The sequence below is a fragment of the Alexandromys fortis genome, unplaced genomic scaffold (genome assembly GCF_014885135.2).
Source record: "Alexandromys fortis isolate MF-2015 unplaced genomic scaffold, M_Fortis_MF-2015_v1.1 scaffold_16, whole genome shotgun sequence".
Classification (NCBI taxonomy): domain Eukaryota; kingdom Metazoa; phylum Chordata; class Mammalia; order Rodentia; family Cricetidae; genus Alexandromys; species Alexandromys fortis.
In genome coordinates this window covers 15,836,040-15,849,095 of record NW_026067893.1, presented here as the reverse complement: position 1 = coordinate 15,849,095, position 13,056 = coordinate 15,836,040, and the positions used below count along the sequence as shown (strand labels likewise).

The following is a 13,056-nucleotide window of genomic DNA, read 5'->3' as shown; positions in this document are numbered from 1 at the left end:
TGGGAGCATGGCGGCCTTGGGGGAGGGTTGAAGTGAGGAGAGGAGAGGCAGGGAGGGGAGCAGAGAAAATGTAGAACTCAATAAAAATCAATAAAAAAAATAATACAGATCAGTTCCAGCCTCCAAAGAAATTAAATCAGACTCAAAAAAAAAAAAAAAACCAAACAAATAAACAAAAACACACAGTGTGGGTGCTGGGAACCAAACTGGAGTCCTTTGTGCTCTTAACCATTGAGCCATCCAACCAGCTCCCAGGAAAAGATATCTTAAATGCACATATTTGGAAAATGTTGAAAGTATAGAAATTGCTGACTTTTTGATGTATGTGTAACATTAATATATACACACACACACCAGCATACAGTAATGTGGGAAAAGGGTATTTGCTGCACCATGAGAGTATTCATCTTTTAATGACTTTGTAAGTCTATCTCAAACTCTTCCCTTAACAGCCTGAGGTCTCTTTCCTGACCTAATAATCTCTTCAAACTGATGACAAAGCAGGCAATAAAACACTGCTGAAATGACACCTTGTAAGAGTGAAAGACAGCAGGGAAGCCATGGCGGCCACCAAGGTGGCTTCCTTAACTTCTGTGTAGATGCAGTTATAGATGTAGTGAGTCTGCTTAAGCCCCCAGAGGAAGCGGTTGGTCTCGGAATCCACTCAGCCTCGCCCCCTCCGGGAGGAATCATAAATCCTGGTTTTCCCTATTCCCAGGCCACTGGCCCCTGCCCACCCACCCAGCCCCCATTCTTTCCCTCCAGCACCCACTTCACTTCTGTTTGTAGGCAGTGCGTCCTTTCTTCTTCAGACTCTCACGCTGGGCTCATTGCTTTCTTCAGGGACCATGGGAAACGTTTTAGATCGCTGAACTTCAGTGCCGAATCCATTTCATCTCAGGACCTTAAATCCCAACAGCATCAGGATAAACTTCCCCCTTGACCTTTACTCAGGAATTGCCTGCTTTGGCCTTTATCTGGGAGGAATTCCTGCTGGGCTAGATTCTTAGAACTAGTTAGAAGCCACTCCCCTCTCCCCACTTTGTTCTCCAGGCCCCTTTTCCAGGTTCCTAACCAGAATCCAACGCCTAATCCTTAAGTCTGCAATTCATTACTCCAAAGAATGCAGGGGCAACTGAGACACCATTTCTGAATTTGCACCAGATACACAGAAATCCTGGCAAAGGGCTTCATCGGGAGCTTCAGACCGGTTTGTCGCTTTTTAGTCTTGAGGTAGAAGTGAAATAATAAGGCAAAGATAGACAATTAGTTTGCAACATATTATTGCTGCTTAATAAGAGGATTTTGAGGGAGTGGAGAGATGGCTCCATCAAGAGAGAGGGCAGACACTGCTCTTCAGCAAACTCAAATTCAGTTCCCAACACTCACTTCTGGTGGGTCACAGCTCCTTGAGACCCTAGCTCCCAGGGATCAGACACACTCTGTGCTCATGAGCACAAACCCACACACATATGCATATAAAACAGACAGACAAGCCCGGCAGTGGTGGTACACTCCTTTAACCCCAGTACTTGGCAGGCAGATCCCAGTGGTTCGAGGCCAGCCTAGTCTACAGAGTGAGTTTCAGGAGACAGCCAGGACTACACAGAGAAATCCTTTTTTGAAACACACACACAATCTTTTTTTAAAGAGAATTTTGGGTCAGTAAATAAAACTTTTTCTTTCATTAATTTTGCTTTTGTTTGTTCTTTGTTTTGTTTGACCAAATCTCATGTAGCCTAGGCTGGTCTTGAATTTACTAAATTGCTGAGACTGCCTTATCCTCTTGCTGTAGTGCTATGTCCAGCTAAACAAACCCTCTCATGAAAAGTCTTGCTAGGTGCCCACACTGGCCTTTCTGCTCCTGGCTCAGAAGACTGAGATGACCAGCATGTGCCACTGTTAGCAAGCTTCGCTGGGGTCACGCCTGGCTACTGGTTGTTTCCTGTACCACTTGGTGAGCCATACTTCCTTCGGTTTATATTAAGTGACTTACTTTCTATTCTTTCCACTTGTTCTCTTAAGTGCATATCTTGTGAAATGGTCTACCCCATGGTGGGGCTATCCAGGCAGAGGGAGCTGAGAGCCGCTAGCATGTCACATCTGCAATCAGGAAACAGAGAAGATGGATGTATTTTATACTACAGCATGGTCTTGAGACTATGGGAGCAAGGGATGGAAAGTCATGGCTCAAAAGTGACGTGTGTAAGAGCTCAGGGCTCAGAGGGTAAAGGCATCTGTGACACAAGCCTGAAACCCGAGTCTGGTCCCCAGGCTCCATAAAGAGACGGCAGGAGAAAACCAAAAAGCTGTTCTCTGACCTCCGCATGTCACCCCAACAATAAATTAAAAATTTATAAAGATTATTAACCTTTAAAAAGGAGTGATATATTTGAGTGTTGAGTTGACAAGGGGTGGGGCTGTGATGGTTATTAGGGTTAATCATCAGCTTGACGGCATATACCATGCTGGGAGACCAGGCCTCTGGGCATCTTAATTATAGCCATTGCTGTGGGGAGACCCACCTTAACTGTGGGCGGACCATTCCCTGAGCTGGGAATTCTACAGTAGGGTATGGAGAAAGTGAGCTGAGCGCTAGAATGCATCGCCCTCCTCTTCTGAATGAGGACACAATGCAATGCCATGTGACCGTCTACTGCTAACGTTCCAGATGCCTTGACTTCCCTGTGTCAACAGCTCCGTACCTTGAACTGTGATCTAAAATAACCCTCCTTTCCTGAATTGGTTTTCTCAGCTTATTTTATTCCAGGGACAGGAAAAGAAGCTCAACACTCCCTGTAACAAACGCCATGCCGCAGCCATTCAGTGCCCTCCCTGCCTACTGTCAAAGATGGGTCTCTCCAGCGACATCCTTTCTGTCCCCTCTGTTGTGTGACATGGGTTCTGCCCCTCTGTTTGCAGCCCACTCTGACTTCCTAGTGCTTCCCTCTCTTCTAAGTTTGCTTATGCAGAAAGGATCCAGGTCTTCTGGCTTCCACTCTGGTAATGTATCAAAATTGCTGGTCTGGGCAGTAGGACCACAATCCCCTCCTGGTCTAGGCGTGTCTAATTGCCTTGGACGTTTGTCAGTTTTTCTGTGTGCTCTCCTCACTCAAAAATTAAGTAGTTTGAATTTAAGCACTTTTCAAACTTTTCAAAACTGTTGTCCACATTTTATTCAGTATGTGTATATATACATTTATAAAATGTGCTTATATATGTATATATGTATGTATATTCACAAATGCATAAAATATCATAAAACATGGGTTTTGATTATACTAGATTTTTCTTTTTTCCTTTATTTTGGTTTTTGAGACAGGGTTTCTCTGTGTAGCCCTGACAATACTGGAACTCACTCTGTAGACCAGGCTGGCTTCAAACTCAGAGATTCACCTGCCTCTGCCTCCTGAGTGCTGGGTTTAAAGTCATGTACCACCATTGCCTGGCTGAAACACTTTTAAAATTTACCATTAAATTAACTTTTATTTTAACCAGATGTAGTATTTCACAGCTGTAACCACATATTCGGGGTTGAGGGGAGGGAGGCTAAGGCAGGAAGTGTGCTTGGAGTTTAGTGTGAGTCTGGACCATACATTGAATTCTAGGGCCAACCCAGCTTGAGAGTCTGAGAGAGTCAGTCTCAAAACAACAATAAAGAAGCAACGAAAGCAGGGCTGGAAAGTTGGCTCAGTGGTTAAGGGCACTTGTTTCTGCAGAGAAGCCAGGTTTGACTCCTGGCACCCACGTGGAGGCTTATCACTTCCTCACACACCAGACATGAATTTGGTGCACAGATGCACACGAAGGCAAAGAACACTCATACACACAAAATAATAAAGGCAAATCTAAAAAAATGTTTAAGCCGAGTGTGATGGTTTAAACCTTTAATCTCCCAGGAGGCAGAGGCAGGTGGATCTCTGTGAGCTTGAGGCAGCCTGGTCTACAGAGTGAGTTCCAGGACAGCCAGAGCTGTTATACAGAGAAACCCAAAACCAAAGCCAAGGAAAAGAATTCTTCATCTCTAGCTCGTAACCCCCACTTTCATTCAGCACAAGCAACAGGGGATCCCTGTCATAACCACTTACATTCCTAGCAAGTGTAGACCCTAACGATGCTGACCTGGTGGCTTCTGTCATGCTGAACTTCCTACTGATAACTAATTAACAACTGCAGACATGGTATTAAGACGATAATTATATGTAGACATTACGAAACAATCAAAAGCAGCAGAAACTGAAGAGGACATGACTCAAAACAAGACAATGCAATTAGGCCACATTTGTATTTACCCATGTTCCCCGAGGCAATTTCTAGCCTCTTGACAAGTAAGGAAATCAAGGAGAAGAGAGTCAACAAGTAGCCAGCAAGTAGGCAGCCTAGACTGAGAAGGCAGAGTTCAAGTTGCGGGCCAGGAAAGGGTTAGATATAAGGGAGGAAGTCCTGCAGGGGAGCCCCCGAGGAGAAGAGCACATCTATGGAGAAATCCTCTCAGGTCCTTCAACAGACTACACATTTCAGATGCCAAGGAAGCCACGAGCAGACAGCAAGTGGAGGTGAAGAAGCCTGAGACAGTCAGCAACTGAGGCGGCTGGAAAACACCTAAATCAGAGCCCACGGAGGAGGCTCGCTTACTCACTCAGCACCTCTAGTTCACAGAAACCTGACACTTCAGGAGGGAAGGGCCTCCTAGGTCTGTGGACCACACCCTAGGGCCAAGGTCCAAAACTATTAACAGACTTGTCCCAACTGCCCCAAGACAGAGTACTTGGAGAAGGATCTGGTGAGGTCAGTGAAAGGAAAGAGGAAAGAAAGCTAGGGAAAGGCTTGGCTTCTGGCTTGGGGAGAGGCTGGCTGCAGCCACAAGCTACTGTTTCTTGGATGTATGTATGTATGGATGTATGGATGGATGGATGGGACAGATGGATGGATGGGGTCGATGGAGGGATGGATGGATGGATGGATGGATGGATGGACGAATGTAACAGGGGAAAGGAAGAAAAAGAAGGGATGTTCCCCATTAAAGTTGAAGTGTTTACAAATGTCCAAAGGAACAGTAACTATAAGTTTGTGCCACAGAGAACCTTGGAGTTGACAGTCTAGTGGGGCAATTTGTAAAGAGAAAGGGAGTCGGGTAGAGAAAACACACACACACACACACACAAATGGTAGTGTACAAGCACTTACTTATATATTTATTCCAAACACATGAGTAATATCTTTTTAAAAACATTTTTTAAATGTGTGTGTGTGCTTTTCTTGCATGTATATGTGTGGACCATGTGCGTGCCTGATGTCCACAAAGGCCAGAAGTGGGTGTCGGATGTCTGGATATAGAGTTACAGAAGGCTGCGAGCCACCATATGAGTGCTGGGAACTAAACCTCAGCCCTCTGCAGGGGCAACAAAGAGCCCTAACTAAGCATTGAGCCAGCTCCATGGGTAAAAATCTTGACTTAGCCAATAGGAAATCTAAAGCTCTGAGAGGTTGAATAATTTGCCTACAATGACACAGTTGGTAGATACTGGAGCTGAGATTTGAACCCAAGGCACACCCACTCGAACACTTGCTTTCCTCCACAGTGCATGCTGTTGCTAGGTAACTCGCAGTAAAGGCCATGACTGGTACTCAGAGACAGCTACCAGCACAGCAGGAAGCTTAGAGATTTCAGGTGGGAATGAGATTTTACGACTGTCAAAGGGGGTGTCAGGAGCATAAAAATGAATGCCCACAGCTCCCTGAGGAACCCCATGGTCTGGAGCAAGTATGGAGAGTTGTGAAAACGCAAATGATAAGGTGGACTGGAGCTGGTTACAGAGAGATCACAGGGCACATTACAACACACCAAACAGAATAAACACCTTGACGACAGTTAGGAGGCTTCCAACAATAAGGAACCGCAGGTAGGAAGCAAAGTTCACCCAGGAAGAGATGTGGGGGAGGGAAGAGAAGCCATATCCAAACCCACTCAGAGATCACAGTCAGACTTCTCTGAGCCCAAAGGAATTGTAGCGTCACCCGATCCATTGCAGAGAGAAAAATGAATCCCCAGGAGGACAAGAGGAAAGATTAGTTGCTAAATTCCTCAGTCTCCCAGCTGAAGCTGGGTTGATCTTGTTTTCATCTCCGTGAGTGCAGGTACACGGAGCCAGCTTTGTCCAAACCGTAGTTTGGAAATTTTGAGTTACATCAGGTCCATGCTAGATAGGTTTAAACATTGACATGTTACAAAGGGAGTTTATCTCTTTGGTCTTTGATGGCTACAAACCTAAGCAGGCAGCCATCCTGTGGAGCCCTAAGGGAGGAAGATCCCTCCTGGAGGAAGGGTGTGCAGGGTGGGAGTCTTCCAGATCATTCGTTCTCTCCAGTTCCAACCCTTATCCTCTAGTCATAACCTGGACCCCCATCCCCCATGACTGGCCAGAACACAAAACATAAACAAGTCAGAACATGACTGAGAAGAACACAAAATATAAACAAGACCTTCAGAACACTGAGGACACAAAGCCAGAAAGAGTCCCTGTGAGCGGACTCCTGACATTCCCACTCTGAGGGAAGATCACTGAGGGAAGGCTGCGGGTGTGTGTGTGTGTGTGTGTTGTGTGTGTGTGTGTGTGTGAGAGAGAGAGAGAGAGAGAGAGAGAGAGAGAGAGAGAGAGAGAGAGNGGGAGGGAGAGGGAGGGAGGGAGAGAGAGAGGAGGGTAGAGGAGAGAGAGAGAGAGAGAGATGGTTTACACCTAACAGACTAGGTGCAAAGCGCAGACAGCCCTGGACTCCACGGGAGCTCTAGGGCTCCCTGTGCCGGTTAGACGAGAAACTAACCTACAATGAAACTGAACTCTTCCACTACAGTCTAAAGAAGTTTGGGGGCCGAGAGAAGTGTGTCACAATACCACTTGTGCTGTCCCCACAAGGACAAAAACTTTAGTGTAAAGATGGAAAGAGCGAAGGACAGCTTCTGCGAGAGGGCTGTCTTGTTTGAGGGCCACAAGCACATCACTTGTGATACTATTTGTACCTTTGCTCAGCAAAATACCCCAAGAGAACATGTCCCAAACCAAGCGTCACATGCAAACACACTTGATAAGAACTCAGAGGGTCAGGTTCCAAACATACAGCACATCTCATGACACCCATCCACGTCACCCATTTTCAGGCCGCGTTTTAACGGCTAGAGGTCTGGCTGGGTTCCTACCTTGGGAGCTCTTCCGTCTCTGCACGAACTCTGAGCGTCTCAGAGTGCTGGGAGCCGTGCGGCGGAAGTGGCTGTTCCGTCTCCAGGTATCGGAATCAGCCAGCCTTCTCGCCTCCTCTAAGTGCCGGGTGCTTTCTAACACGGGGCTCCCAGGAACCCCAAAGTGAGGTTCTCCTTGCTCCCCCCCAGGCTGCTGCTGCACACGGTCAGAGATGGCTCCTCGGCCACCAGGTGCCCTCATTCCCAGTCTGTCACTGTCACAATACGGCAAATCCTCCCCTGGGTGCAGAGAATCGACTTGTCTATAATCATGAGGCTCAGGGTTTGGAGAGAAAGTATCAGCGCTTTTATTTTCTGTATCAAAATTAGCTAGATCCCTGGGACAAGTCTTTGCTCTGGGGTAGGTCGCGCTGCTCTGGCAAACCTTCCCACCGTCTTCACAGTATCTAACAAACTCTTCACCTTCGCTGATCCCATTCCAGTCTGGAGGCTCCACAGACTCCCCGTTGGGATAAGGCCCAGGAACATGACGTGAAGCGCGGTGATCTCCACAGTCTAAGCTAATTCCTTTACCATTCCCCAGGCCCCAGTACCAGTTGTGAGGTTGGTGGAAGTTCCTCAGAGAGTCACCCAAGTCCCTGTAGCCGTTCCTGTGCTTGGCTTTTTGCGTGTCCTCAGGATTATAAGCCAGTTCCTTACACTCTATACAGCCATTCACCGTCCGGCATTCTGCAGCTTCCAGGATCCCAGGCGGGCTTCCCAGAAGCAAACGCTCCTCTGTCCCAGGCCTGACATGCACTCGGTCTATGTCTTCTCTATTCTTGTAACCAGCATAGTCCTCTGGGAAGAGACCATCCCTTCCTCTTCCATTTGTTTCCCCAGAGTCCATATAGTTTGGTTCACTCTGCTCAAAATCCCAATACCCACAATCTCTTTTTCTGTAGGGCCGATTCCGCGCCCTGGCTGGGCAGGTAGAGTCCAAGTCATTTTCTGCATGGAGCCCGCTTGGCTCAGCAAGGCTCCTTTTCCGGAGGCTCCTGCAGTCTTCATACTCCCAGTTGGAGCCCCAAGGCCCTCTCTGCTCTGCTCCTCTCTCCTTCCCAATCTCAGGAGCTTCACTCATGTTCAATGAGAACACAGGTTTCACTTCTCTGTGCCATGGGCCTGGGCTGGGCTGACTGGCCTACAGGTGTGGTATAGCCTAAGGCTGTATCTGTCCTCCTTAAAATGTCTCCCAGAGCTCCGTAGTCTTCCTGTTGCTGTGGCCGGAGTGCGGGAAGAAGTGGAGTCATTTCAACTTCAGGATCCAATCAGTGAGCTACTCTATCTTCTCCTCAGAGGCCAGGAGATAATTAGTAACTAGAATCCCTGTGATTGGTGTTGGCAGCCGTGGTGGTGTTTCCCTGAGCTGGTCAGACTGGCTGGGCTGCTTTGTGTACTGAAGGTACAGGCATTCTGATGCCCTCAAGGTCTTTAGGAAAGAGCAAGAGCACCCTTTCAAAGGCCAGGCTAGGGTCTCCAGTCAGCCTGCAGCCTCCCTTTCAGGACGCCGCTGTGGGGATGAAGACAAATACTAGCACGGGCAGCAGCCAAGTTTCCTAAGCCGGAACCTCTGAAGCTCTTCTCCCTGCCCTGAGTGCTTTGCTCCTGTGAGATCAGTGACCAGGCAGAGCACACTCACCCCCACCAGCCTCTCACCACCTCCCTGCCCCCACCACTCAAGCTCCTGCCGCCTGCACACCAGCCATCCCACTGAAGGAAGACTAGGTAGGTATTCCTGTACTCTCTCTGTGGGGGCAACCATGGTGTGAAATGTTTTTTCTAGAGAACAGTCATGTTCTCTCTTCTTAGATACTCTTCTCAGAAAACACCAAACCCATCTGTTTGCTAAAATTATTTCTGTCCAGTTCCTACACCATATTTAAGAACTAGAGGATGTGGCTTGAAATCATAAAGGCTGGTGGGAAAGTACCTATAGGAATTCCGCAAGCTTCAGATAGAGAGGTAGACAGACAGACAGATCCACCTACCAATCCTGTACATGGGCATTGAGGAAGAGGAGATAGACAAAGGGACGCTCACATGGGACACCCCAAAAGCCATGCACTGTAAAGTAAAAGGCGCGTCGCAAGGGCTACATAACAAACACAACCGGCAATGGCGCCAGAGTCAAGCGCTGGGAGAGGATTCACAGGAACCTCAGTCGGGTCATCCTTCCAGCCGCCTGCTCAGCCGTTAGATGCCCAGGAATAATCACTTTAACTTTTCTCTGAGCCCAGAGTAATATGCCCTGTCCATAATTCAGAGTTTATCCTACAACTTACAAACTATATTCTCTCCAGGCCTCAACTGGCCCGCCTATAAGGTGGGCAGGTGGCTTTCCCGTCCTCACAATCCTTGGTTCTATTTTTCCGCTCACAACTTCCTAGATGGGCTCTTGGAAACAATGTTTCTTTCTTTAATGGTTGTGGTCTATTCTTTAAGCATGCTATCATTGAGCTGTCTGTCTAATGGTCTCTTTACCTTTGCTTTAGTTGTTTCTGTTTGACATAGGTCTCTGCGGGACCCTGGCTGGCCTTGAACTCACAGAGAAGCCTAACTCCACCTCCTGGAATTAAAGGTATGCACCATCACCCCTGCCTCCTCTCTGTAGCTTTTTTTCTTTTGAGATAGGGTCCCTAAGTGGCTCAGACTTGAACTTGATTTGTGAGCCACCTTTCTCACCCTCTTGAGTAAGCTGGGTTTTCAGGCCTCAGCCACCATGCTTGGATTTTGTCCACTTTGGGGAACCTCTTTATCTTGTCAAGATTTCTGATATGACCTGAGATTCAGTCCATGTATTCTGTTCTCATGAATCCTTCAGTCAGCAGCAGCCACAGTGACAGTCCCAACCATTCTGGTGTATGTATACGCGCACGCGTACACACACACACACACACACACACACACACACACACACACAGTGTTTGCTGAGCTATGATTGGTGCTAAAAGTCAAGAAGAATGTCCTGCTTAATCTTCATTATCCTTCAAAGCAAGAAGGCAACTATTCTTTTTACTACAGATAAAGAAATAATCCAGTTGAGTGTGGTTAGGAATGCATTTAATTCTAGCACTTGGCAGGAAGACTGGGCGTCCAAGGTCATCCTGGCTAAATATCAAGTTCAAAGCCAGTATGGGCTCCCAGAGACTCTGAATATTAGAACAACATCTAGGATCACATAGACTGCTACCTGAACCCTGCTCTGTTTGACTTCATGGCACCAGATAACCTGGACTATTAGAGCCACCGCCTGACATGGACATTCTACCACATTACCACACTACCATGGAGTAATTCAGAAATAAATGTCCATAGAGGTAGACATGCACCCACCCCTACACTACCATCCCCTCATTGCCATTCTTAACTTGCTGACTACCCCGCACCGGGCATCTCCTCTCTCTACAGTACACCAACATCCAGAGCCCCTCAGGGGGCACCTAAGACTGCTTGTGCTGACTGACTAGTATTTTATAAAGACTGTGATTTGCTCACCAAACAAACAGGCAACGATGTTTGGAAGATAGATTTATGCAAAAATATAGCAAAATCCATAGAGAACTTGACAGACAATGAAGCTGTTATTTCTCTTTGTTTTTGAGACAGGGTCTCATGATGCAAATCAGGTCAGTCTGAAACCAGTAGATATCCACCTGCCTCTGCCTCCTGAGTCCTGGGATTAAACTGTGTGCTGTTACTCCTGGCTATTTTCTTTCTTTCTTTTTTCTTAAAGATTTACTTTAGTTTTAAAATTCTGTTCATTCATATGTGTGTGTGTGCATGTGTGTGTATGTGAGAGAAAGTGTGTGTGTATGCGTGCATGTGTGTATGTGAGTACCAGTACCCATGGTTCTGAGCCTCCACATAGATGCTAAGTACGGAACCTGTATCCTCTGCCCGAGCAATCCATGTTCTTGCCAGCTAAGACGCCTCTTTCGCTCTGGCTGCTACTTCTTCTGTGTGAAATGAGGAAGTTCACGGTCTCCCTGATTTCAATCTAAAATCTGATGCTCTTGCTCATCTCTAATCCAACTGAAAGCCAAGCCTAATTTTCTGTGTTCAGGAAGGCGAATGCCTTTAATCCAGTGCTCAGGAGTTTGTGACAGCCTGGTCTACACAGCAAATTCCAGAGCATCCAGGACTACAGTGAGATGAGACTCGGTCTTAAAAACAAGACTGAACAACAACAATAAGACTAACCATCCTAGTTGAGCGCTGTGCTCACAAAGCTGTAACAATCCCAGCAAAGAGTACAGGCTTGGGGAGGGGGTCTGAAACTAGACACCAGCTAGGTTTAAAGAGTGGGAGGGGCAGTGAGCTAGTTCAACAGGTAAAGAAGGGCATTGCCATCAAACCTGTTACCTGAGTTCAACCCCACGTGATGACTCCTGAAAGTTGTCCTCTGACCTCATGCCAGGGCACACATACATAAATGTAATTTTTAAATCTCAGAAAACAGGGGGAGGGGGCTGGTGAGCTGGCACAGACGGTACAGGTGCTTGCGACCAAGTCTGACAGCCTGGCTTCGATCTCCCTAACCCATGGGCGGAAGGTGAAAACAACTGCTGCAGGTTGTCCTTGCCCTCTGACCTCTACATACACACACACTCACACACACACACACACACACACACACACACACACACACACACGGGGAAAGGGGAGGGAGGGAAGGAGGGAGAGAGGGAGGGAAACTGTTTTGAAAAACAAAGTTCTCTAGCAACTGCAGTCTTTGATAAAACAGGCATGATAAGAGAAGCTCACCTGGTAAGTCAGCCACAGAAGAGATAAAAAGAAACTAAATTATAGGTATGAAGACACTGCTTATAAATGACCAGAGGAAGACATTGTGGAGCTAAGAGCCTACTGCGGAGTAAGTGGAGTGAATTGCTGCCTGTGGTTTGTGCTGGGGTTTAATTCAGGGCTTCCCGTGTCCTGCTCTACCACTGAGTGACCTACCCTCCCAGCCCTGTTCGTCACTTTCTCTTTCTGAGACAGGGTCTTGCTAAATTACATAGGCTGGACTTGAACTCACTCTGTAACAGCCTAGGCAAGCCAGGAGCTCGTGATGCCCGCTTCAGCCTCACCAGCAACTGGGATTGCACGTGTCAGCGAGCCCAGCAATTCCACTGTTTTCTGTTTGTTCTTTTAATTCATGCTACTCTTGACCCCTAAAGACACAGTTTACAGAAGGCTGTAGAGAACCAGGGCTTTTCCTGTTCTACTGCAGCCTCAGAAGCTTCCAGACTGACGGGGAGAATAGCATGCAGGTTTTCTCAAGCAAACCTTACTTGCTCTTCTGCTCCCCTGTCCATTTTATGAGATAAGGTCTCAATATGTATTCTTGGCTAACCTGGAACTCTATCTAGACTAGGTTAGCCCAGAACTCACAGTTAAAGGTGTGAATTGAAGCTCTTTCTTTCCTTGGCTTCTTCCCCCACTCCCTCTCCTATGCTGGCTCACACCCTGGGTGTCCCACACTGGAGATCTCTGATGCTAAGTTCTGGATCGGATTCTTCTCTAAGTCCAGTTAGTTAGCACACAGTTGAGATTTAAGAAAGATGGAAGTAAGGGGTGCAGAGACAGCCAGGAAAGTGCTTGCCAAGCGATTGTGAGGACCTGAGTCCCACCCCTCAGAACACACATAAAAGCTGGGTGCTACGGTGTATGTGAGATGCTGTCCCAGAAAACAAGGCAGAGAGTTTCTGCACACAGCACCGAAGGTTGACCTTTGCCCTCTATAATGTGCTCCTGCACGCACAGACATCACTCAGCACAAAGAGGCACACACAGATGGGCATGGTCAGGAATGTGGTTCT

At 47.3% G+C, this 13,056-nt stretch overlaps 2 protein-coding genes across 2 annotated transcripts in view; both read right to left on the bottom strand.

Annotated features, from left to right (window-relative positions):
* The window catches only part of Dnmbp (dynamin binding protein), a 91,635-nt gene that overhangs the window by 32,841 nt on the left and 45,738 nt on the right, over positions 1-13,056 (bottom strand). The gene's annotated exons all lie outside the window — the stretch shown is intronic.
* Positions 2,075-8,469, bottom strand: LOC126503320 (uncharacterized). The gene is made up of 2 exons (XM_050144912.1): positions 7,196-8,469; positions 2,075-2,103 (listed from the first exon to the last, which is right to left on the bottom strand). The coding sequence occupies exons 1-2, from the start codon at positions 8,316-8,318 to the stop codon at positions 2,090-2,092; spliced, it is 1,137 nt and encodes a 378-aa protein (XP_050000869.1). The 5' UTR covers positions 8,319-8,469; the 3' UTR covers positions 2,075-2,089.